Source organism: Schistocerca nitens, chromosome 9 (genome assembly GCF_023898315.1).
Source record: "Schistocerca nitens isolate TAMUIC-IGC-003100 chromosome 9, iqSchNite1.1, whole genome shotgun sequence".
In the NCBI taxonomy this organism is placed as follows: Eukaryota; Metazoa; Arthropoda; class Insecta; order Orthoptera; family Acrididae; genus Schistocerca; species Schistocerca nitens.
The window spans coordinates 341148846-341175930 of NC_064622.1; the positions used below are offsets into that span (position 1 = coordinate 341148846).

At 38.0% G+C, this 27085-nt stretch overlaps 1 protein-coding gene across 1 annotated transcript in view; it reads right to left on the bottom strand.

Moving 5' to 3' along the window:
* Positions 1-6633: 6633 nt before the first annotated feature.
* LOC126203782 (ankyrin-1) overlaps positions 6634-27085 on the bottom strand; it is a 185460-nt gene continuing 165008 nt past the window's right edge. Inside the window, exon 10 of the mRNA XM_049938152.1 lies at positions 6634-7408. Within this exon, the coding sequence (XP_049794109.1) occupies positions 7106-7408 (303 nt within the window). The 3' untranslated portion in view covers positions 6634-7105. The remainder of the gene's footprint in view (positions 7409-27085) is intronic.

A 27085-nucleotide genomic window follows, 5' to 3' on the forward strand; every position in this document is an offset into this window, starting at 1 on the left:
CCCGATGGCTCATTGTGCAATTTCAGTGGGATATTTTTGATCAGCTGCCATACAGTCCTGACAATGCACCAAGTGAGTTTCATCTCTTCCCAGAATACAATAATTACTAGGAGCGCTGTGCTTCCAAACTAATGATGAAGATTAAGGTAATATCAACACTCATTCAATTTATTGGCAGAAACATTTTATGAAGAGTGTATTGGAAAGCTTGTCCACAGGTATGACAAATGCCTCGATCATTACAGTGGTTATACCGAAAAGTACCCGTAAGTATACATACTTTTAGCAATAAAATACATTTTATATACACTTGTTTTTTTAAGACCTATTAGAGGTTAAAAAAAGACACTCATAAATACACTCTAAAAAAACAAAATGTCTTTGTTTGGCATAATGGTAATTCCCTTGTAAATTTCAAACTCTGAAAATACCTCTATTTTTACAATGTAGCATTTTGTTCTTGAAGTAACAGTTATGTACAGGAAACAAGACTTTACCTCAACCTCACCACCCTTCACAGTCCTGAAAACCTTATTCCACTGAAAGGATTAATTCACAGCTTCCTAATGTTAATCATTTAAGTCTTCTTACCAAAAACAAAATCTTATCCCACAATCAACATGTCCCTTATGTTGTCCCATCTTACAGTATGACTGAAAATCAATGAAAAGTTGTAATACTGTGCAGTGTCATTCATACAGCATTTAAATGTACATAACTGCAAATTGTGTATTTAGTAGAAGTTGGATTGCCAACAGCATCTGGATAGCTTCCATATGCAGTTCAGTACCAGATTAAGAATTTATGATAAAAAATTTCTAGAGTTTGTCATTTTGTTGCACTCAAGTCACACTGAACTTACAAAATGAAGCTCAAAGGTCGAAGCAGAGGAATGAGACTTCTTGTATCACTTTTCTGATAACAATCTTGTACATTGGTTGTCTCAGGGACCACAGACAACTAAAGGAAAAATCTAACATCCTTTTATGCAGTATATATTTAATTTCTGCACTCTTAATGAATAGTGTCAGGAGTCCTTTATCTTTAATATGAAGGATGTATTCACAGACAACAAAGAACAATTCAGGCTCAAGAAACATTACTCTAAAATCAGTTTTAGCAATGACGAGAAAAGAGAATGTGCCATGTAGAGAGAGAACACTAACTGGAGTTTAAAAGAAATGATAAAGGAACAAATGGTGCACCCCTTTACAGAGAATGCTCAAGAAAATTTGCCTCAATAAATGTTAAATTACCAACCATAAAAAAATGAAATGCTGAAGGAACAGTAGTAGTAGTAGTAGTAGTAGTAGTAGTAGTAGCAGTAGTAGTAGAAAAAGAAGAACCAACAACAACAAAGGTGGATGTATGGCTGTCCCCTAAATAAGATTTAATGGACCATCAATAAAAATCAGATAAAAATGGTACCACTTTCGAATGACTCTCAATTAAAATTTCCTGTATTAAAATAGTACACCTTTTTCTTTTCTGTAGTTTGACAACTAAAAGCTTCACCATATGTAGCAGATAGCACACTTCATCAAAAATGAATAGTGGAAACCACTGACAATATCTACTTCAAAATGAGACAATATTATGATACCAAAAACAGGTTACAGCACATCTAAATAGTCACATAAGGTTTTTTATGACTCACAGTGAAAGAGTCACAGGAATGACATTTTGGAAAAAAGTTATACTATTACAAGAATCAAATCAACACCTGTAATTAAGGTAACCCACTCATAAAATCCTCATTCAGTGATACCCAATAAACTGAGATGGAAAGGAAATTATAAGGTGTTCTATAAAGTATTCAGTTGTCTATGTATTCTTATTATACACATTTGTGTTGGTCTGTAGCAATACAATTCATACATAATTATCTGTGTTCATGAAAACCACATTCCAAGTAATACTATAATATTAGGACACACACACAATATTTGCATGATCTAAGAGTTAATAATAGCACAATTCTCTTGAAATTATTCCAGAAATGTGAAATTTTTGTTGTTATGTTTTATGCTGATGTTTCTAGCAAATCAATAGCATTGGAGTGCTTTTCAAGATAATATCCAAGTACTTGGATATCTCTAGGCTTAACATTATCATTCAGATAGATAGTCATAAATGGTAGTGCAAAACTGGTGACTTGGCGCAAATAACTGCAACACAGCAACTGGATTTAGCGCAGCAACGCTCTAATCATTGGTCATCAGTCTCAACAGTTTTGTCAGTCAACTCAGCATCTTCTTGCACTTATACACACGTTACAGGAAACTGTTTCTGGAATTTTGTAATCACTAGCCTTTGGCATCAAATTTAACAAATGCCACAAATTATTGGCTTCTTGGTTTTAATTAGTAAGTTCCTTTCACACATTTCTTCAGTGGATCAAATTAATAATGCAGACTATACAGTAAAACTATTAATGTTTGAAAAATCATGGTTGCTCACAGCTGTATTAATCAATTCATTACACAACCAGTGTCCATGCTGAACAGACCATCTCCTGGTGAATTGTGACACCATAATCATGTGTGTGAAAACCAATAACTACTATCAAGCATCATTTACAGATCAATATCTCCATTTAGTTATAAATCAGGAACAAGTATGGCATACTGTAAATTGGTGGTGAAGCACATGAAAATACAATGAGTATTGTGGTGCGCCTCACCGCAGATTTACTGTACGCTAATGCTTCATAGTGGGTATGGGTTGTCACACAGATGGTTATGATGTCACAGTACATTTGAGGATGGTGTGTTTATGATTGACATTGGCTATGTAATAAACTAATTAATACAGCTGTGATCAACAATGATTTTTCAACCATTTTTACAGGCTGTTAACCATAGCTTTCTCAAAATGATGTGAAAACTATTAATGTAGTGTACTTTTACTAAAGCATCACATTTCAAATTTTAGTTCAATGTCGTGGACAGAGATGTTACTGGATTGTAATGCTTGCATTATTTAAGAGCCAGTTTAATACAGCTAACATGTGCACATTAATTACTTATTTAATTATGGGTTACTGGAAAAGGAAGGAAGGAAGATTAGGACTTAAAATCTCATTAACAATGTGGTCACCAGAGGTAGAGTACAAGTTCATACTGTGTCAGGGATGGGGAAGGAAATTGGTCATGCCCTTTCAGAGGAACCTTCCCAGCAATTGCCTGAGGGGATTTACAGAAATTATAGAAAACCTAAATCTGGATAACATATATTTGAACAGTCATCCTCCAGAGTAATGGATTACTGGAAAGGAGGGGGAAAGAGGAGAGGGGGCAGAACAAAATAATGCAGGACATTTAGCAGTGGCATGAAGCAAAAGTGCAATAAAAAGTACAAAGATAAACAATTCATTGTGAAGCAAAGATAATATGTTTAAATGCAGCATGAGATTATATAAACATTTAAACTGACAAAACTGAAAGCAGTTTCAGAAAGCCTAAAACATCACCCATGAAGTAACAAGCTGTGAAGAAGAGATGACTGCTAAAAATAAATATAAAGGTTTCATTCTTCTGATGGCTTACACTAAGTGCCCATGAATGCTTATGCCATCAAAAAAACAATTAATGGTTATTATATTTAAGTTCCTATAATTTCCAGAGAAATGATGTTCAATTATGAGACCTCTGTTGAACAATACTAATATCACAAAATCTTTCTATTTGGAATTATAAAAATTGCTTTAATTTCCTTTCATTTTCTGCACATAACAAGTAACGTGGTATTTATCTTTCAGCTCATATTTAACTGTATGCAAAAATCATATTTACTCAAGAAAAGCTTGGACTTTTTTTTTGGGGGGGGGGGGGTGGTGCTGGTACAGCAGGTTTGTGACACCCTGTACATGATCGAATGTGCTCACAACAAGCAGCAGCAACAACAACAACAACAACAAAAACAAAAACAGTAGTATCAATAATAATAATAATAATAACCAATTGAAACTAAAGGGGACAAAAAATATGCTGATGTCTATACATTACAGTTCTATGATTAGTTCATCAATACAGAATTTCAATATGACCAAATGTAACTAAAAATTGTAATTCTGCAGGCAGTACTTTGGTGGCTGCAAAAGATGGTGTGCCATAATGTACAAAAATGATTCAGCAATGTATAGAGCTGACAGAAATGAGTTATTAAGTTACAAACCAGAAGATACCAATAAGGCAGATCACTAGATCTAGATTAAAGAACATGTTTTCCACCAAAAATAAGAAAAAGGATCATATACAATGCACACAGTATGGTGTGATTCCTCATCTCTGAATCTCATCAACACAAAGAAGTGAGAAAATAACTGAAGACCAAACATTTCCATAAAAATTACAAAAGAAAACAATTTTTTCAAACCACTGTTACAACTGTCATGGTTTGCCAAATATTTTCATAAAGAGATTTAAAAATTACTTAAAATTAAGTATATCTAGATAACCAGATAGAGAAAATATGACACAATTAAACTGTAAAATGGGTATAGCTACAAATGAGGGTGTGTCATAGTGTATTGCTATTTCTAATTATGGATGAGTGGTTACACAAGAAAGGTGTAGATGTATAACAGGTATTTTTGTTCATGCAAACTGAGTGATTAAACACACAAGAAGAGGTAGATATACAGTGAATAACACATTTCAGAGAAGTTTGTGAGAAGTTCATAGAACATATAATAATGGGTGACTAACTGTGAAATAATGCTATTAATAATAAATGTAGTAATAATAATAATAATAATACTGGCAAGAGAGAGGAGGGCCACAATTAGATAACAATGTCTTCTTTTAAAGACATGCAATAGCTTCAACAAACCACTGTGTGACATAGATCCTTTTCAAACTTCTTAAATTATTCATTAATAAATATGAGATATATTATTACCAACTGGCAAGTATACAAATATTTTACCGATATTTGTAACAAGTCGAAAGACTTAAACTATGTAACAGAAGTGAAAAGATCTCTGGTAATGAGATTCATTTGAGAGTGTAGTGAAATTTAAACATGTGGTAGAACAGTGATACCACAACATGTCTGACTCCAAATGAAGTAATTCAAATAACCACAAAACAATTGCATTGTCATTAACACTACAGCAATGCTTGCTACTGTCATCTTGTATAACCTTTATTGAGCTACAAGTGCCACAGCATGTTACTATAAGTAGAATTATCTGTTCCAAAGTAAAAAACAAAAATGAAATCTTTATGTGCAAAGGAAAATAATTAGCAATGCTATCTCTCACTTTTCTCCTATAAACAGACTAGTATAGATCACAAACCTAACATATTTCAATATGAAACAATTTTCCTGAAGATAAGGTTCTTCTTGTTTCAGTCTGTCTTAAAAATGATAGGAATATTCAGATAAAAATGAATTTGACTATATTTCCACTGGGAATCTCCTGGGGAACAGCAGGGGACGGAGGGGATTTTTGCCATCTGGGGAGGAAGACAGATGCAAAAATCATTTTCATGACACAAATGAATTTGACAATGGACGAAAAGCTATCCCATACGGGTGGCAGTGCTCAGATACTGCAAGGTTTTGACAACTGTCATACTCATCCTATTCTTGGGAAATGTCATGACACTGTGCTTGTCCCCAGTATAAATATCAGAACATCCACAATATCTCAACACTTCACAAGGTTATGACAATGATATTCATTGAAACATCGCAGTATCTCAATGCTGCTAGACGAGTGGACATGTAGAGTTTTTCAGCAGCAGTATATGTGGTTAAAGTCTACATTCACACTAACCCAACAACTGATCCACAGGTGACTCAATTATAAAAAAAACTTATAAATATCATTTTTTTAAAATCTGCCAATAACTCTATTACAATTATTGAAAAAGAAAGGCCAGAACAACATTGAAAACTTCTTTGAACAAGACAATGTAACTCAATGTAACTCTGGACTGGCTACATAACTGCACCACTTATGTTGTAAAAGGAATTATGAAACAAAATCGCTGTGAAAATAAACACAGCACGAAATGAACAGTCTTATAGTCTTACATTTATAGGGTCACAAATATAACTTAACAAGGTAAACAGTTAAAATTGAGACATTTGAGAGTAAATTAATTAATGCCTCCAAAACCAAGCAGATCTCCAGGAGCATTTCAGGAGTGATCACAATGGATAAATCAGGTTGCATGAAATTATAAAGTACAGGAAGGAAATGACACAAAGTTGATGATTCATTTCAATAGAAAGAGACTTTTAAAACAATAAATGTCAAAAATTTCTGCAATTCCTGAACCTGAGAGTAGAATAATAGAAAATTTTTCTCTGAAATACGTAAGCATAAAGAACTAACTGCAGGAGCAGAAACATAACTACAACTAAAAATGTCTGAAAGAAAGCACACTAAAACATATAAGGATAATGGCCATATGGTTTCTATAAAAAAAAAAAAAAAAACAAGGTGCTGACCTGTCAATATTAGTGTAGTTACAATGGGTCCCTTACACACACACACACACACACACACACACACACACACACACACACACACACACAGAGAGAGAGAGAGAGAGAGAGAGAGAGAGAGAGAGAGAGAGAGAGAGAGAGATTCTATCTGAAAGTTGATGTTCCATAATATTCCAAGAGTGCGGTACAACAGGAAACGAGAAATAAAGCTCATATGGATTAATATTACAAGCACATGGTAAAAAAATAGAATGGAAAAGCCAAGTGAGCACCACTAAGTAAACCATGTCACCCAATGATTGTTTTGAAACTGCTCTTTCCTTTATGCCCATGTCTAACAACTGCCTGGACAGTTCAGCAGACAAAGTCAGTCACTGACTGGTTGCACAAAATGCTCTCACACAAAGCTTTTAGCACAGTAGCCTATACACACTCTCATTTCCAACAGCACAATATTACAAATATGTCTTCAGAATTTGTACATCAAACATATCACTTCACTATGTACTAATTGTTTGTTTCATTATATTAGCACAGAATGTTGTAATTAATCAGCCATTTCAATATCATACATAACTTTACTTGGAAGAAACCAGAATTCGCAGCAGACTACAAAATTCCAGGAGCTACAAAGAACACCAATTTATGGCTCAAAGTTGAGAATGTATTCGCGAAGTGTGACAGGCAGTGGCAGCTTGTTGACATGAGTTCCAGGACGGCGACCGAGTGCAGTATAAACAGCCACACGTGCAATCTGTTTGAGTGTACGAGGTTTCCCACACAATTCTCGCACTAAGTGGCAGAGAGCTGCTCCACGTGGTGGTACAAGAGCTGCTTGCGCGTGGAGCTGCCTTAGACAACTGAAAAGTGTAGTGTGGTCCATACAAAAGTAGTACAACCAAATAATTCGTGCAAATCGTTGTTGTGGATCAGACAGTAGCTCCTCCTGTAGGGGGGGAAAAAAATCACCTCTTTAGTTTCGGAATGTATTTTATAATTATCACAATGTTTTAATTATTAGCTGCAGTTGCCCATCTGTCTTATTTACTGAAGCACAACATACATATTCAAGGAAATAATGAGCCTTTATTTCTATGAGTGAAAGACGTATTGCTCAATAGGCAAAGCAAATTTGTAAACTAAGTAGCGGGGAAAATAATTCATTCACAAATTCATTTATGACAGAAAGTATAGATGACCAATAAAATCCAAATGATAATGAACAAATACCAACATCACACTAGTTCTTAAGGTACAGTATGAGAGATAGGGTATGCACTACTTTCTATAGTTTAAGTGTAAAATAAAGCTAAAATATTAGCAGCAGCAGAAATGTGTGTGTATTTCTGAAAACAATTAATAAGCTGATAACAAGACAGCAATATTCCAATTCATTCATGTTATGCACATGTGCTGCTCGTTATTTCATCATAACTGTCAGTGGTAGTCTTTCTTATCAATCTCTGTTTTCATCCATTCAGAACATTACCTACTTAAACATTTGTTGAGTTCACTTGCACATTTGTAAGTCATGTTCTCAAGGAGAAATGCAACATATAACAAAAGTGAAATTTGACTCAGAATGAGCACTTTGTTATATAATTATAGCTAATTTTAATCACTGACATAATACAACAGTAAAATATTGAGTGGAATACAAATAGTATGTAATGAGTGAACAAAAAAAAAATTGAATAGTGGAGGCACAGTGCAGCAGATAGGCACATAAACAAAAACTAGAACATATTAGATTAGCTTAGGACATCAAATTCTAGGTGAGCACTCAGAGATGGACATACACACAGAACTATGTGGGTAGTAATTTGTGTGGGGCAGACAACACACAGTTATACAGTGGCAGAGAACACACCTTTAAATCACAAATTTGGTGTATAGGAGATAATCAGACCATGCAATAAATTGCAGTTTCAACTAGTTTACATTATTCATTCAAATTGAGTCACATAATTAACAGACACTAAGTACAACTTCAAAAATCTTAACGATTCTTAACACACATTTATCAACATTAAGAGCCAGGATTTTCCAGATAAAACAGACCTATCACCATCTAAAAATTCTATTACTGAATAATAACATTTCTGTGCAAAACAGTTTCTTTTTTACAGTTTCTTTTTCATAATACTGATTTCATACTGTGAAACTTTCATCACATTAATTTGATACACAATTTCATGATTATATACTCTGCAAACATGGCACAGACTTGAATCTGTGATTGGTGGACTAAATCCTCTTTAATGAGATGGTGACATGGAGCAGGAACCCTATGTAAACAAGAGCAGTTGAGGTCCATGCCACACACAAGGGTTCTTGATCTGTGTCATCTCCACTTGCTACCTTTGGACTATGATCTGATGATGGTTTTAAACAGACTGAAACTGGTCAGCAGTTTTAAATAAATGTGTGTATGTGACCAAAACTGTCTTTTAATTTTTATCGACTATTTTTCAGGATAGTTTGTGCTTCTCTTCAAGCATCTGCCAGTTCAGTTTGTTCAGCATCTCTTGACAGACTCGCATGGGCTAAACAACCCAATGTCCATCCATGCTGCCACTCTTTGTCTACATTCAATATCCCCTGTTAGTCCTATTTGGTATGGGATTGGTTGCAAGTGTGTTTTGTAAGCAATCTCCTTTCTCTAGTATTCTAGAGATAAATCAAAGTCTACCCCTTGCTTTATCTATAATTGGACTTATATAATCATTCCATTTCATATTCCTACAAATTATTGCTCCCAGGTAGTTGAATGAATTGACCAATTCCAAATGTGACTCATTGATATTGTAATCATAGGATACTTTTTTATCCTTTTTCTTCTTTGGAGTGATCAATTATGTACATTTCTGAACATTTAAGGCAAGTTGCCAATCTCTGCATCACTTTTACATATTATCAAGAGCCGACTCAATTTTATTGTGCAGCTTTCTTCAGGCAGTAATTCATTATTAGATAACTGCATCATCTGCAAAAAGTCTGGCGTTACTGTTTATATTGTTGGGAAAAATCATTAATATATAAAATGAACATATCCCTGGAGCACTTTAACATCTGTCTACGTCTCTCCATCCAGTTAAGAGTTCTGCATGACTGCTTTGATACGTGGCTTTCAGGATGTCATATGAGAAAAGTGTGTGCATTGGATCAAGACTTGAGCCCAGATCTTACGTTTATTGTGAGCAGTACACAATTGATTGCACCTGCTGAGCATGAATTCATTAGTAAATACAATACCTCTTATAAATGTTTCAATGGTTATTACCTGCTCATCTTCCTAATCATCATCATCATCATCATCATTACCATCAACAGTTTTCTACTATGTTCACAGATCCTTTCCAACTTCATTTCCTGTGATCCAATGCTTCCTTCTTAATGTTGATGCATGTGTAGTCACCCAGCACATCTCTTTCTCCCGTGCCTCATCGTTCCTTCCATACACTCCTCTATGACTGTTTTTACAAGCTCCTCCTCCTTTCTTAATGTATGCCCAATCCACTTTTCTTTTCCTTCTTTTATTACATTCAGTAATTCTTCTTAGGATCTTTACACTCTATCCATCCAACTACTTCTTTCCATCCTCCACCGTGTCTGTATCTCAAAAGTCTCCACCCTTGTTCTATCTTTCCTCCTCATTGTCCATGTTTCAGCACCAAGGTAGAGAACACTGTACAAAACATTTTATTGGTCTTTTCTTAAAAGTTTTGTCCATATTGCTACTGAAAACTCTTCTTATAAAATTCTAGTAGTACTACGTGATAAACAAGACCACAAATAAATTAAGTTTCTCTGAAGTTCTTGTGTGTTTTCACTTATATAGCACTTTTCATTTGTAGACCATTCTCAGCAGGAGTTCCTTCTGTGTTGTCCTTTTTATCATTTTTTCCCCTCTTTTCCCCATGCTGATTTACAGAGAAGATATACAATTCTAATGACTTTTAGCTAAAATTTAAATACCTGTACCTTCTGCCTCTCATACACACAGGTAATAAGATAAAAAATTAAAAATGCATAAAAGTAAAAAATTTCCAACACTAACTTCTGAGAATTCGAGGGACACATATCTGTTAGTAGTTAGTTATTTCCTCTGGTAAAGTGATTTCATGACTTTTTCTTTTTGCTATAAGATGGTAAAATTCTAGAAATCTAAATATCTTGCACTGAATCGGTATCTTATTTAGAATTTTATCTTTGGTGGAGATAGATTTTCTAACAAAAACATTGAAAACCTCAGCACTGGCTTCATCTTCATTTAAATGTGAGGTCAAACATGCATGATCATGGAGTAGTTTTCATCTTGGAAGTGGTCAGTTTTGATCCTCGTAATGAATGAAATTTATTTCACAAGAATTCGGGTGAGGAGGACTGGTAGGTTACACAGTTCATGGTCACCAGTATATGTGTAAATGTTAGGTCTTCACTGTATCTCATACGGATTGAGTTAATAATGATACATCCCCAATAGGTGTTACTACAATGTACAAAACAAAATGTTGTAATCTACAACACTATATCCACTCAGACTTACATTTTCTCCACATTTATTACCACTATCTCATTTAGAATCTATTCAAAGTCATTAAATAAGTACATATGAGTCAGTTAAGTATCATATTGTTGCTACCCACAATTGCATAATCTGAACTATTTATAAGTTTTCTTCATAAGCCTACAAATTTCACATGATACACTGTAAGACCATGCCTCCAATATTAAGCATAGATGTGGTACTGATTTAAACACTTTTAAGAAATCAAGAAACACTTTATCAACCTGACTCTCAAGGTCCATGACTTTCAGGATGTCATGAGAAAAGTGCATATTGGGTCAAGTCTAACATCCAGATCTCAGTTTCTGAAGGACCTAAATTCATAACTAATTGCAGTGTTTATTTTTCTGTCCTTTTCTTTTTTCCGGTGGTAAAGCAATGAATTGTCTTCTCCCTCTAACCAATGACACAATATCATGAACTCAATGGGAAAACATGGACATTTCATCTATATCCCACCCACTTCTACATCCAAGCATGCTAATGTATACTAGTGTCTTGGCACTCAATCCAAGACTCTTCAGTTCCAATCCAGCCATTGGAAGAAATTTTCATTACAAAACTTTGCGTGGTAAAGGAAAGAGACATGTTGAGGTTCTGTTTCTCTTCACTGTACATTACCTTGAGTTAAACATCAAATGCATTTACAGTGTCCCATGGCATGATGATATGTCACACTGTTGATGACAGACAATTATCAGATAGTGGCACTGAACTAAGTGGTCCTCACTGTGCTATTTATGATTGATAGGCTATGATCTGGCATCTGGTTCCATCTTCTCCTTGGTTTTCATTCCATATTTATTCATAACAAAACACAACATGCACTACAACAGCATTTATTACAGTCATCTGTACAATACAGATACACATTTGACATTTCAGAATGATCATCAGAAGAAAATGACAAATAATGTGGTCCTTCCTAAAATAGCTGTGCAAGTTCCTCTATTTTTTCCAAATTTCACTGACAGCACAAACTAATTTCAGTTTTGATCCATATGTTTCACATACTGGGAACTAAAGGATATGTATTATGTGAAAGCATCTTAGGAGCAGTTACATTATCAAACTTGAATCACTCTCTCTGAGAACTAGCAATAACATTAAAAAAACACAGGGAACTGTAATGAAATCATTAAACATATTACTAATGGACATGCTACGGTATATGAGAATACATTTCATCATGTCAGCTATTTAGATTCCAGCTTCAAAGACAAATATCAGTACCATACCACTTCAACTGAATCAATACTTCCAGCTCACATTATCTCCTCCCCCCTCCCCTTTCCAAAAAAATCTCTCATATTGAACATTTTTGTATCTCCTATTTTTTTCCTGACATAAAATGTAACTGAATGCTTGAGGGCCATAATAATAGCCTATAGTGAAGAACTTGTTACACAATGTTGAGGTATAATGACAAGAAGCTATCAGCACATTAAATGGACAAAGCATATGTTGTTTCTTTGTGGGCAGAGGCAAACTAATACCTACAGTTAGATAAGACATCAAGAAACTTTATTAAATAATTCAGATTTCATATCAGGGAAAACTCAACAATAAGACAAGTGAGGCCATAACGATGGCTCTTGACAATTAAAGTGAGAGACAAGTTGGGAGGAAAAAATTTGCAACATTATTGAAATCCTGTTCACACATAGTTTTAGAAATGGAAAAAAGATTTCCTCGTGGGTTTCATACAATAATATGTTTTGGTCCCATTTTTAAATGATATACCACATGATTGGTATACTTCAGATACACAACAACAGTTTTGTCAAACAAAGAATCAAATGGTGTCTTACACATATACATTTTCCAGCCTCATGTTACTCAAATGATATCATTACAGCTTCTGACTTGTTTCCAAGACATTAGATGATCTGTTTAAGAAAGAAAATAGAATTATTAAAATACTAGGAAATTAAAATCAAAGCAAACATAACTGTTTTAACCCTATAGTGTGAGTGTGTGTAACCAAAGAGTGCACGATACAAGTGCCTCCACAGCCAGCCAAGAGAGGTCACTTCAAAACCTGGACAGATGGCATAGGAAGAGCTGTGCTATGAGCACAACAGCCCAATATAAACCCAGCCCACCGGCCCTTGGTCTCACTTATGTTTACTTGCTTATTGTATGCTCACCTATGAGACTATATATTTAAGTGTTCTATAGTTGTACTATTTTATACTTCATTGAGAGTTACTGTGGAACTCTCCATGTGGAAGCAGAATAAAACTTGGTTGGAGTTACTTCTGATATTGTGTCTGTATTACATTACAACATACTTGTCAAGAAGTGTAGGATTCTACTCTGCATGTTTCATTTCTTTGGTTCAATATACAGCCAACATGTCAATGGAAGAAGTACTTCAAACTCTTGCTGAACAACAGCAAGCTCTCACTGACCATCATCAGGCTCTCACTGTGGCACCAAACAATTTGGCAGCCTCATTGATGAAACAGGTTCCATCACTGCTGATAGGACCCCTACCGTTTGCACCATATGACGATTCTGACGAATATTGGGAAGCACATTAAAAACACCTTCAGCAACATTTTCAACCTTTTGTAGTTCACAATCCCAACAATGTGTAAGGCTTTATTTTTGGCATGGTTTTAATCTCATGTTTATCACCTTTTATATCAGCTAGCTCATCTTCACGAGCCTACCAGTCTCTCTTTAGATGAAATGTGTCAGTTGCTCTCTGTTATCACTACTTGTGTTGAGTTCTACCGTTGTCAAAAGTGGTCACAACCAATGTACACAGCTTTGGCAGAGGAACTTCATAGGCTTAGCTAACATTGCCAGTTTGTTACTGAGACCCACTGGGACTCATAGGCTGATTTGATGATTCATGATGCCATAGTATGTCTGGCCCCGGATAGAGAAGTTCATGAACGTGCTTCACAATGTGAAAATCTGTCTCACAAATGTTCTGAACATTGCCCAGTCTTTTGAAGTATCTTCGGCAGCAGGAAATTAAATAGACAGTGTGAAGTAGCCGCTATTGCTTCCTCTTCTCCTCGGCTGCTTTCAGTTAGCTCACAGGAGGGAAGACGATGTTGCATTCAAGTAACCGCAGCCTCCACGACACATGGAACAGTGCCAAGCTAAGGAGCAGCAGCGGTCAACATCAAATAGTGTCAGTGTGCACTCACTGCTTTGTTCAACACATGAGGGCTGCATGTCCAAAGCATTGGGTGACATGCAACCATAGTAAAGAAACAAGGAGGATGGGGAGGGGAGGGGGGGGGCATATTGCGTCTGTGTATATGGTCTCAATCTCCTTCACCAGACATGAACATGGATGTGAAGAGTGTTTCCCAAATTATGGTAGCCCTAAACAAATTCTGTATTGAAGTACGTGTGATAGACCAGATGTTAAAAGTGCAAGTGTACACAAGCATGCAGTGATTTTGTTAAACTCTCAAACTTAATCAGGTCTTGGATCACCAGTGTTGTCCCTTGTCTCTTGATGGTTGGTGAGTTATAAAAAACAAGAAATACTCATATTGGGAGAGTTTTCTACTTCTGTATTGCACAATGCAATTGTTTGGCCTTTGGCTTTTCTAGTAGTGGGTGATGCCAACACTGAAATTTCATTTGTGTTAGATGCCTTCAAAATTTTTTGGTTCTCTATTTCTGACGAAGTGCATCTGGTATTGAATCAAGTTCTGTATCGACAATTGGATGCACTCTGCTTGGAATATTCCTCCCTGCTTTCAGCAGGTTTAAGGTGTCCTACTCCTTTCAAAGCTCACACCACAATGAAACCGACAGCGTGCCCCATTGTTTTTGTGCCCACACAGAAGCAAGTCAAATTAGAACTAGATTGACTTATGTCTTTGGGTGTTATCACACCTAACCCCTCTTATGAAGGGTCTACTCCACTTGTAATTGTCAAAAAACCTAATGGCAACCTTAGACTCTGTAGTGCCTGTAAATTCTATTATTGATACATATTCCTTACCCCTTCCACATGGGCCGGCCGAAGTGGCCGCGCGGTTCTGGCGCTGCAGTCTGGAACCGCGAGACCGCTACGGTCGCAGGTTCGAATCCTGCCTCGGGCATGGATGTGTGTGATGTCCTTAGGTTAGTTAGGTTTAACTAGTTCTAAGTTCTAGGGGACTAATGACCTCAGCAGTTGAGTCCCATAGTGCTCAGAGCCATTTGAACCTATTGAGCCCTTCCACATGAACACTCGTCACAGCTTAAAGGGGCCCAATAGTCTTCCAAAATAGGCTTGTCAGAAGCCTATTTACAACTTCCTCTGGATGATAGCCTCCATGCCGGAGCACATTAACTACTTCGATGATATTGTGGTTTCATGTTCCTCAGACAATAAACATTTGCAGAACCTTCATGCATTGTTCACAGTGCTATAGGCCATTGGTTTGAAATGTAACTTTGACAAATTACAACTTTTTTAGCCGTCTGCCTCTGTTTTGAAGTCTTGCATGCTGGCATCAACCCTTTACTACATCAGCATGTCAATGTCCGCCCCTGGTAGCTGAGTGGTCAGCGCAGCGGAATGTCATGCCTAACGGCCCAGGTTCAATTCCCGGCTGGGTCGGAGATTTTCTCCGCTCAGAAACTGGGTGTTGTGTTGTCCTTATCATCATCATTTCATCCCCATCGACACACTAGTCACCAAAGTGGCGTCAACTTGAAAGACTTGCACCAGGCGACCAGTCTACCTGACGGGAGACCCTATCCACATGGCATTTCCATTTCCATCAGCATGTCAATGCCACTATGGCTTTGCCACACCCTATCAAAGTCAAAGAGTTGCAAACCTTTCTCAAAAAGATTGTGTACTACCATAAATTTCTTACTGATGAGTCACAATGGCCTGCCACATCATGCTCTCTTACATAAAGATGTTTCTTTTCACTATTTGCACACCAGCAAGTGTACTTCTACCCTATTAAGGTCAAAATTAAACTCGGTACCTTGGCTGGTCACATTCCAAACAGGCCAACATCTTGTTTTGACCAAAGTTACTCCCCGGTATGGCCTTGGGGCCATTCCAGTGCACAAATATGCAGACAGATACAAATGTCCCACTGCATACGCTTCCAAATCAGGCACAATATCACTATTCACAGACAGAGAGAAACCCTCAATATTGTGTACATGGTCCAAAAATTTCATGTTTTCTTACATGTTTCTACATTTCATTTGATTACCAATCATAAAACTTTGGTTTCTCTTTTCAATCCTATGACATCTTTACTGGACACAGTGGGCCTTCACCTGCAATGCTAGGCTCTGTTTCTGTTATGCAATAACTATGAGATTCATTTTCTACCCACAGCACAAAACGCTAATGTAGATGCTCTTTCTCAACTTCTGATTGTTCCCAATCCAACATTTTATCAGGATGAACTGTTGTGTTTTCACTTAGATGTTGAAGCTGTCACAGCCGATTTGTCCGCCAAGATTTGCCTGTTAAACCACTGGGCTGTGCATGGATCCTACGCACAATTATTACGTTCTCGATCACCAGCTCTCAGTTTTTGTGGACATGGATGGACAATGAATCACATTGGGAAATTTTGAGAAAGCATCAACTACTACAAGCCAAAAGGAGTTAACGAAAATGTAGTGTCGGCAGACTTGCCAACACTACGCACACTAATTGAAAGAGGCGGCCAAGATGCACACGCTAACTCACGAAGGATTGAGTGAGGTCTGAAACAGGAGACTTAATGAATGCTATAAAGAAAAGTACGTAGCTTCTTGAATACTTAACTTTAATCCATCCTTGTGGTACATCGGTCTTGACTATACAAGTGAGACTCTTTTGATACAAGCTATCTAAGGCTAATGGCGCCTTGCTAGGTCGTAGACATGGACTTAGCTGAAGGCTATTCTAACTGTCTCTCGGCAAATGAGAGAAAGGCTTCGTCAGTGTAGTCGCTAGCAAAGTCGTCGTACAACTGGGGCGAGTGCTAGTACGTCTCTCGAGACCTGCCGTGTGGTGGCGCTGGGTTTGCGATCACTGCCAGTGGCGACACGCGGGTCCGACATGTACTAATGGACCGCGGCCGATTTAAAGCTACCACCTAGCAAGTGTGGTGTCTGGCGGTGACACCACAGAACAGACCTGCAAAATCAGCATAAATACACTCCCAGGGGCACTGTGGGACAGGACATGGTGAAAAAGAGGCCGATGGTGCTGCTTGACAGGTGATGCACTGTGGGCAGTGTGTCGTAACATGCATGATCTGGCTGTCAATACCTAGCTAAACTATGTGGTGGCAGGCCAGCAATTTTGTATGAGAAACACCCCAATGGTCCAGCTGCAGAAGGCTCAAGATGTCCCACCACAGTGCGCTACATGGCAAAGCCACAATGCCATTGACATGCTGATGTAAAGGGTTGATGGTTACTGAAGAGACAGCACTCAGGGTTGTGATATCCTCTGCATTGTGGCAGGACGTCATCCACAGCGGTTATGGATATGGCCCTCTCAAGGATTTTTTTCAAATGACCTAATAGTGTTCAGAAAGAATGGATTAAATACAGTTGGTGGTGGAGTATTTATTGCTGTCAGAAGTAGTTTACCTTGTAGTGAAACTGAAGTAGATAGTTCCTGCAAAATAGTATGGGTAGAGGTTCTACTTGACAATTGAACTAAACTATTAATTGGGTCGTTTTACCGACCCCCGACTCAGAAGACATAGTTGCTGAACAGTTCAAAGAAAACTTGTGTCTCATTTCAAATAGGTACCCCACTCATGCAATTATATTCAGTGGTGACTTCAATCTATGCTCGATATGCTGGAAAAATTATACGTTTAAAGCTGGCAGCAATCATAAAACGTCATCCGAAATTGTACTGAATGCTTTACCAGAAAATTATTTTGAACAATTAGTTCATAATCCCACTCGAAGCATAAATGCTTGCAAAAGCATACTTGACCTCATAGCAACAAATAATCCTGTACAAATAGAAAGTATCATAATGGCTACAGGGATTAACGACCAAAAGGCAGTTGCTCTCCGTATAAATAGGCAAGCACAAACGCTATGAACCCAGTCTCGGAATTGCCTTGAAGATGGCTGGGAGGTTTCTAGCCAAAATATTGGAAGAAGAATTGTCGCTGTCCCGAGTGCACGCCCAAAAGATGATGGAACATTATGTCCACCGGGAAAACCTCAAGCATCACAAGATTGGCAAAGTTTTGCAGAAGTTCAAAATATAGTGCATGCTTTGATGCAAGATGCTTTTAATAATTTCCACAATCCAGAGAGAAAATCCAGAAAATCTGGCAGAAAATCCAAAGAGATTCTGTTCATACATAAAGCACACCAGTGGCAAGACACACCCACTACCTTCACTGCGTGATAAAAATGGTGAAGTAACTGATGACAGTGCAGCTAAAGCAGAGTTATTAAACATGGTTTTCCGAAACTCCTTCACCAAAGAAGATGAAGTAAATATTCCTGAATTCCAATCAAGAACAACAGCCAAGATGAGAAACATAGAAGTAGATATTCACAGAGAAGCAAGGCAGCTTAAATCACTTAATAAAAGGAAGGCCGCTGGTCCAGATAGTAGATGAGTCAGGTTCCTCTCAGAGTATGCTGATAAAATAGCTCCATATTTAGCAATTATATACAACCACTCACTCATAGAAAGATCCTTACCTAAAGACTGGAAAATTGCTGAAGTCACACCAATACCCAAGACAGGAAATAGAGGTAATCCGCTGAATTAAAGGCCCATATCACTAACATCAATTTGCAGCAAGGTTTTGGAACACATAATGTGTCCGAACATTATGAATTACCTCGAAGAAAATGATTTACTGACACATAGTCAGCACGGATTCAGAAAATATCATACTTGTGAAATACAACTACCTCTTTATACTCACGAAGTAATGAGTGTTATCGACAGGGGTGTCAAACTGAGTCCATAATTTTAGATTTCGAGAAGACTTTCAACACCATTCTTCATGAGCACCTTCTAACCAAACTGCGTGCCTATGGAAAATTGCCTCAGTTGTGCAACTGGATTCGTGATTTCCTGTCAGAAAAGTCACAGTTCACAGTAATAGACGGAAAGTCATCGAGTAAAACAGGAGTAATATCTGGTGCTCCCTAAGGAAGTGTCATAGGCCCTCTATTGTTCCTGATCTATATTAACGACATAGGAGACAATCTGAGTAGCCCCCTTAGATTACTTGCAGACAATGCTGTCATTTACCATCTTGTAAAGGCATCAGATGACCAAAATCAATTGCAAAATGATTTTGATAAGATATCTGTATGGTGTGAAAAGTGGCAATTGACCCTGAATAAAGGAAAGTGTGTAAGATTCAGTGGCAGACCACTTCAAAGGTGCAACAGGTCTACTAATGAGACTGCTTACACCATACTTGTCTGCCCTATGCCCTATCCTGGAGTATTGCTGTGTGGTGTGGGATCCACATCAGGTGGGACTGGCGGATGATATCGAAAAAGTTCAAAAGAGGGCAGCTCATTTTTTATTATCAGTAAATAGGGGAGATAGTGCTACAGATATGATACATGAATTGGAGTGACAATAATTAAAACAAAGGTGTATTTTGTTGCGACGGGATCTTCTCACGAAATTTCAATAACCAGTTTTCTCCTCCAATGCAAAAACGTTCTGTTGGCACCCACCTACATAGGCATGATTACCATGATAAAATAAGAGAAATCAGGGTCGCACAGAAATATTTAAGTGCTCATTTTTTCCACACACCATTCAAGAGTGGAACAGTAGAGCTTTCTTTCTACCGTTCCTCTCTTGAATGGTGCGTGGGAAAAATGAGTGCCTAAATTTTCATTCAACCCTTTGCCAGGCACTTTATTGTGAATAGCAGAGTAATCACATAGAGATACATGTACATGTACAGTCGTGGACAAAACGAGCGAGACCCCTCGCCTTTTCGTTATGCTGATCCGCACGGCTTTAAAGTCTGCTACACAGCATAACAGGCAAGGCGACGAAGTGCTACCAACATACTATGCACAGGTGTGAAATTGAAAAACTATCTGAACTTTTTTAGAGTGTTTTCAATCATTTGTAAGACTATATTAATGCTGATTAGTGTGTTAAATACAACACGTTAATATAAGACGGAACTGAAAGAAGAAACGCTAATTGGTATGAACTGTACCAAAAAAAAATGAATTTCAACTTATCGAGATAACATAACTGATTTAGTAAGACAAAGAACCCCAGATCGTTACGAATTAGCAAAATATTATCCGCATTCGGCCGCGAAGCGGTCTGTGTCAACGTTCATACCAGTCATACTGGATTACCGTTGCTGACCTACCATGAAAGTGTGCAAATTTAGCAATGTGTGAAGATTCATAACGAAATTCAGTTAAAAATCATTCAGTGCCACACTTATGTCAATTCCATTATTGGCAGAAGCGGAAAAAGTAGGCAGTAACATGTATGAAATTTTACAAGAGTGTCATATTGACATCCACAGGGCGCCAGTACAGAATAAAGGTATTCTGGGCGCGAGAATTTCTTAAAATTGCTTTACTGAGATTCTACCTGCCTCCATCGAGATTAGAACCGGAAACAAACCAGACCTTCCTTTCACTACGCTAGCAGACAACCCAGGCAAACAGCCCTCTATTATTAACCCAGACATGAATAAGCCGGCAATTTCGCAATGAAAATGGCAAAATGATCTGCAGTTTCTGTTGCATAGAGCTTTCTGGACTCAAAAACATGAATTTTCTTCCTTTATGTCACCGCTTATGTGACAATCATTCGGGATGTTTATCGAAATAACAAAATACTGTTATGAGAGAGTAAATTTAGTAGGATAATTCTGCACCATCCCAGGAAATAAACGGCTACATAGCTCCCAACCGTATTATACACTGTTCCGAATTCTCCACTAGACTCGCCACAGCCAGAAAACGTTCATTAGCCGAAGTGTTTCTTAAGCTAGCTAGCAATGGGAATGTTCGCACTTCTAAAACGCGGTGGAATTAATACTGGGATGTGAATTACCACGTGTATAGGCAAATGGATTCTATTTGCATTCCTGTAAACGTGATTTGGATCGAAAGCGTAGCTACGATTAATATGCTGATGTATCGACTGCAACTAGCACATTTCGAATAAAGAGCAGGGGGCGTTATTTATGCGGCCCTCATCTTCAGTAGCTGTCGTAGCTGTGTTCGTTGTTAGGGTTTCGTCACCTAAACCGATAAAAACGGAACCCTACTAGTATTAGTTTGAAACCATCTGGAACTGCATTAACATCAAAGTGCAAGAACTTGAGACAATACGTGGACTATTCTCTTCGCTAGGTGACCTATTACTGATATTTAGGATTCCCTCCGTCCTAGGCGTAATGGAAATGGAACTTCAGAGGCGCTTTCCGCTATTCTTGACAAACATGAGAAACTTGTAATCAATGCGAGTTACAACTGCGTGATGATAATGGTTCAGGTTGTCAGTAGTTGTGGTGGTGTTATGCTGTAAAACTGCTTACAGTAACGTTAATGGTCGCGCACATAATTTAGCTTGTCTTTATTTGGCCTCAGCTTGAGTAATCCAATTTAACGAACATAGTACTACTTTCGCAGGCTGCTAATGATACAGTATGACTACAGAAATCATCGTGCGGGTATTACATTAATTCTGCAATGAATTGCTTAAAAAATATTACCCTCAGCTATGCAGCTGGAATGACTCATTACACAGGTACTCTATGTTGCACTTGGTTAAGTGATCAGTTCGCTGCAATCCTGCTTCTATTGTTTGTAAGTACTTGTATACTTCAAAAATGGTTCAAATGGCTCTGAGCGCTATGGGACTTAACGTATGAGGTCATCAGTCCGCTAGAAGTTAGAACTACTTAAACCTAACTAACCTAAGGACATCAGACACATCCATGCCCGAGACTGGAGTCGAACCTGAGACCGTAGCTGTCGCGCGGTTCCAGACTGTAGCACCTAGAACCGCTGGCCCCCCCTGGCTGACATACTTGTACACTGACCACTTGTTATTTGACTAAATATGTACTACAATCTAATTCGCATGTATATGACATGGGTTAGCACCGGCACAAAGGTATGACTAAGGATTGGATGCCGTTGGAGTCCCGTTATTTTGATGGCAAGACAAATGTTCGCAAATCACCTCTATTGCCTCAAAAAACAATTGCATCTTAAACATCGAAGAACCGACGTCCACACTGTCACAGCGCATTGAAATACAGCAACGACGGCAGATGAAAATTTGTGACCGACTGAGCTTTGAACGTAGACCTCCTGCTTACTAGACAGATGTGCTGACCACTGCACTATTAAGTTTGAGAAGACTTTCAGCACCAGGTAGGCGGAGGCAAAGAGGGCAGGGGTCGAAAATCCGAGGCCTGGCCACAATGCCTACCCCATACCTGTCACTGAGCAGCTGCATTATTCACATGTATTCCATGTTTGCACTCATATATTCCTTTAAATTGTTGAATAAAATTGAAGTAGTAATTAAGGTAAAATAAATTACAGATTGTCGCCTCCAATGGCGTGCGTTCCTTGTGGAACATAACTTATAACAGTGAACAGGGTGACAGAAAAATAAATAACAAACATTCGTTCAGAAATATATTCACAATTTAAGTTATTATGCACTGGATGCATATGAGGTCTGTAAGGAAGCCATATATTTTTCAACAAATGGAAGAAGTTTCGGAGCCGGAGGGGTTTTGCCAAATTAGAACAGTTCTGATTTTAGAACCAACGTAAAAGAATATTCCAGGAATAAAAAAAGTGAAAGAATAGTATTCTGCTTCTAATCAATAAAACTGTCCACCTCTTTGTAGCCCACACAAAGCAATAGAAAAATAAATTTAAACCATTCCTTATATTTGTTATTCTTCTTCAGCTTAAAATGTTCTTCTGCAATATAAAACATGCACTCTTCTAAGTTCTAAGTTTTGTTTATTACGACGTATAGCACAAACAGTCCCAGAAGCCACGAATAACAATTATTCTTTGCAGACGGGTAACATTTCCAGTCGGGTTGTAAAGCTTCAGTTATTGGTATATGACTTTCTGCGGTTCTGTTGATAGTGCTAATATCTTCCTAGTCCAGTTCCAAATTCTGATACTATTTTCACATAAGAAGGTCTGCACTACAGTTTCTACAAGCCCACATTTGTCGCAGTATGGAGACGGTCTCAATTTGATTTTTCATAGTCGTTCCGCTGTGGGTATAGTTTCATTTACAACGTCGCACCATACGGCACTGACTCTAGTTGGTATAATTTTAATGTTGATATTTTTCCAGACGTTCCTCCAGTTTTTTGTAGGTTAATTTACTGGAGTTGATTTGTATAGACGATGTCTGGTAATATAATCACAGACGGTTCTAGTGTTGGTTTGTTCTGGTGGAAGTCTTGTCTTATACAGCTCCAATCGCCGTAGTACTTTCGGACGTAATCTAGGCTGGCGTGCTACATTAACAGGAGCGTTCCTATCCCCATGATCTAACGAGAGGAACAGAAGTTTCGTGATGCTTGTCTTAGTAGCATGTATTAGTTTAAAGGCACGTCTTTAATTCCAAGTCCTCTGTTTTGCCTCTGCAAAGTCGTCGTGTGGAAGAATACTTTGAAGATATTTTGTTTCCACACAGACCAAGAGGCTACAGCTAATATTTTATGTGCAGTGACCTGCAGTATCGATAAGACTGCTGCGACATGATAAATTTTGCTAAGTACGTATGTATTTATAAACTGAACTTTCTGAAGTCAGTCTAACGATCGCAAGTCATGGTCCTTCAACAAGGTTCCGATGACATTAAGTTTCTGCTCCCAATTGTTCATGGCCATGCGCTTGGGATTCGCCCTTAACCACAATCCGAGATGGAGACTCTCTTCAGTTACATCTAACCAGTGCGCACCTATTGCACTATTGTAGGAACCGAGATGCAGTATTTTGGATTTAAAATTTTGTAAATTTGTGGTAAGAACTTTTGGGACCAAGTTGCTTAGGTCATCGGTCCCTAAGGTTACACACTACTTAATCTAACTTAAACTATGGACAACACACACATCCATTCCGGAGGGAGGACTCGAAACTCCGACGTTGGGCACTGTCGGGACATAGCAACCAACCTCTCTGCAACACCTATCTACACATGCTCCTCATGAGGCGTGAATTCCCATCTTTGCCGCATACCACATGCGCAGTACCCCCCTCCCCCCCCCCCTCCACGGCCTTATTCCACTCGCTCGCGGCCACACTGTATTCCCGCGAGGGTTCGGACGATGTCGTGCGTATAGCCCTGAAAACGTTAGATGACCCGTCGAGACCCAAATAATTATAGAGGATGTTTCAGGAGAAATAGTAAATATTGTAGGAGATGGTAGTATAGACAAATTGCAGAAACAATGACATATAACATATGTCCAATTTTTATTGAACATACATATAGCTGGGTTGTAGTGTATCTACAGGTAGCCCTGGATGGAAAAATATTATGAACACCTCACCTAAAGAATGTGTTCCACTGCGAAAGACAATCTTATAAGCACTAGAAGCTGCTGTAGGGTAAACTGGGGTCTAAATCCAGTACTTACTGGACATACACCTCTGCAAAAAGACCATTGATAATTTATAGGCCTATAATATGAACAAAGTCGAAGGTGGCTGCTAGGGAGTCTAGCAAAGTGCAGAGACCGATCTGCTTTCACAAAGAGATGGAATTAGCAGGACATCCACTCTTGGGATTGGTATTACACTAGACATGCCCGCCTTACGCCTGTGGCTTAAAATGGAGGCAGTGGCAGGGACGTAAAGGCTAAAAATTGGAAATAGCTAGATATAGTTAGAATATACGAAATCCCAAATCAGTATGGCGATGGCTCGGGAAATGCCGACTAACTATACGATAACTTCTAGCTGTTTCAAGAAACCTTGCCATGTAACAGTTGGAGACAGGGAGCAGTGGAAGAACGAACCACTACACCATGCAGGAGACATAATATAGTGATTTACTGACAGTTCGAAAACAGATGAAAGTACTGGGTCTTGTGTACTGCCTAGAATCTCTTTAGGGAAGATGGCCACAGTATTACATGACATCTTCTATCAGCATGTGCACGGAGGAGAATTAGAGTAGTCCCTACAAAAATCGTAGCATCTACTTTTATTCAGACAGCCAAGCAGCTCTGAAATCTCTATCAGCCCGTACAACTAGATCGAAGGTCGTTGCAGAATGCCATGAAGCATTTCCTTTTGGACATGTCCGAAATAACAGACACCACACATATATCCATATACAGGGTGTTTCAGGAGGAATAGTAGATATTTTAGCAGGTGGTAGTACAGACGAATTGCATAAAAAAATTCCATATAAATGCGTCCACTTTTTATTGAGGACAGAGACACAGCTGTTAGTACGTAACCCTAACAAACTCAAATCAAAGGCAAATGAGGACGCTCAAAGTTGCTTTCAAAAATTCCCCCACCAACTTCAATGCACATTTGACTTCTCTTGATAACACCACGTGTAGCTCTTCTGAGGTCGTTTTTGCATTCTTTTATAAGGGCTGCACTATTCATAATCCGAACGATCAAATCGGCTCTTGGGTTTACTTTTTCTTTGTAGACTTCGCCTTTAACCATCCCCGCAGGCAAAAATCCAAAGAGAGAACGTCCAGGGACCTTGAAGGCCAAGAAAAGTGCCCATATCTAATGATCCATCTTCCAGAAAATGGTAGGTTTGGATAATGTGTCACCTGATGGAGGAGGTTCGAGTCCTCCCTCGGGCATGAGTGTGTGTGTTTGTCCTTAGGATAATTTAGGTTAAGTAGTGTGTAAGCTTAGGTACTGATGACCTTAGCAGTTAAGTCCCATAAGATTTTACACACATTTGAACATTTTTTTATACTTTTAGTAACCAACCCACCCACGATCATTACTTAAGATTTCTCGAATGCGTAGGGGAATTGATTTCATTAAGTCGTCGACAGTGTAGCGTGATGGTTTACTTCCCAACATATGTTTTCTATATATGTCCAAAGGTCGCTTGCTTTTGTAGATCCACGTGGCAATGTCCTTGTTACCCCTGCCCACATATTCTCTATCTGGTTGATGTTTGGTGATCGTGGAACAAACGGCAACAGCTTTATCCTCTCTTGCCCTGAAACTAATCTCCCACTGCTCTGCTACGATGAATAGTCCTCTGCTCCTGTAAATAAACTGTTATCTCGTTAGTTCATATATTTATATTTAAATAACGTATTTGTAATAAGCACATTGGATTATTATTTTCCACAGTGTTTAAGAATCCAGGCCCTGACATAGATAAGTGATCTATATTCAACAGTTCGATTAAGAATGTGGTTTACCCAGTCTATCATATGATGAGAGTCGTAGTCGGATATCCACACTAAGACTGCCTGGCTGAATCCGATTAGAACGATCTGGTATCGAAATGGGATTACAGAAATCGGATAATTTGAACGTCTGTATTGCAACAATGCTGCGCACATAAATTCCTATGATGGAGTAACAGGTAGCAACTGTCTAAGAAAAAGTGAGAAATATGTCTACTAGCAGCAATGTAACGTAATTATAGCCCACATTTATGTGACGGAAATACTGAATCGAACAATACACATCTATTTCAGTGGTGGGAAGATACACCATATCGGATTTGCTGATGACGTAATGACAATAATAAAGTCGGTAATATACTACTAATTTGTGTTAAAATAGGCTCAATCGTCTCACAGACACTTAATGTTTTATTAAGATAGACTGCCGTCGTGATGTTTCTGTAGTAAGCTGAATTTAATTTGTATTAGTACAGTGAATATTTTAATTGCATTTTCCATTAGTTTACTAAATGCAACAGTAATTATCAAAGAGAAATTAATCATCAGCAGAATTTTCTTTCACGATATCTAAAACGATCTGACAGTGCTAAAGTTGTTTACAAATTCTACGCCTGTAGAAACCTACTGGTTCTAACGATGTCATTAAACCAGAGTAGTTTTAAGAGTATTTTCGTCTAGAAATGAA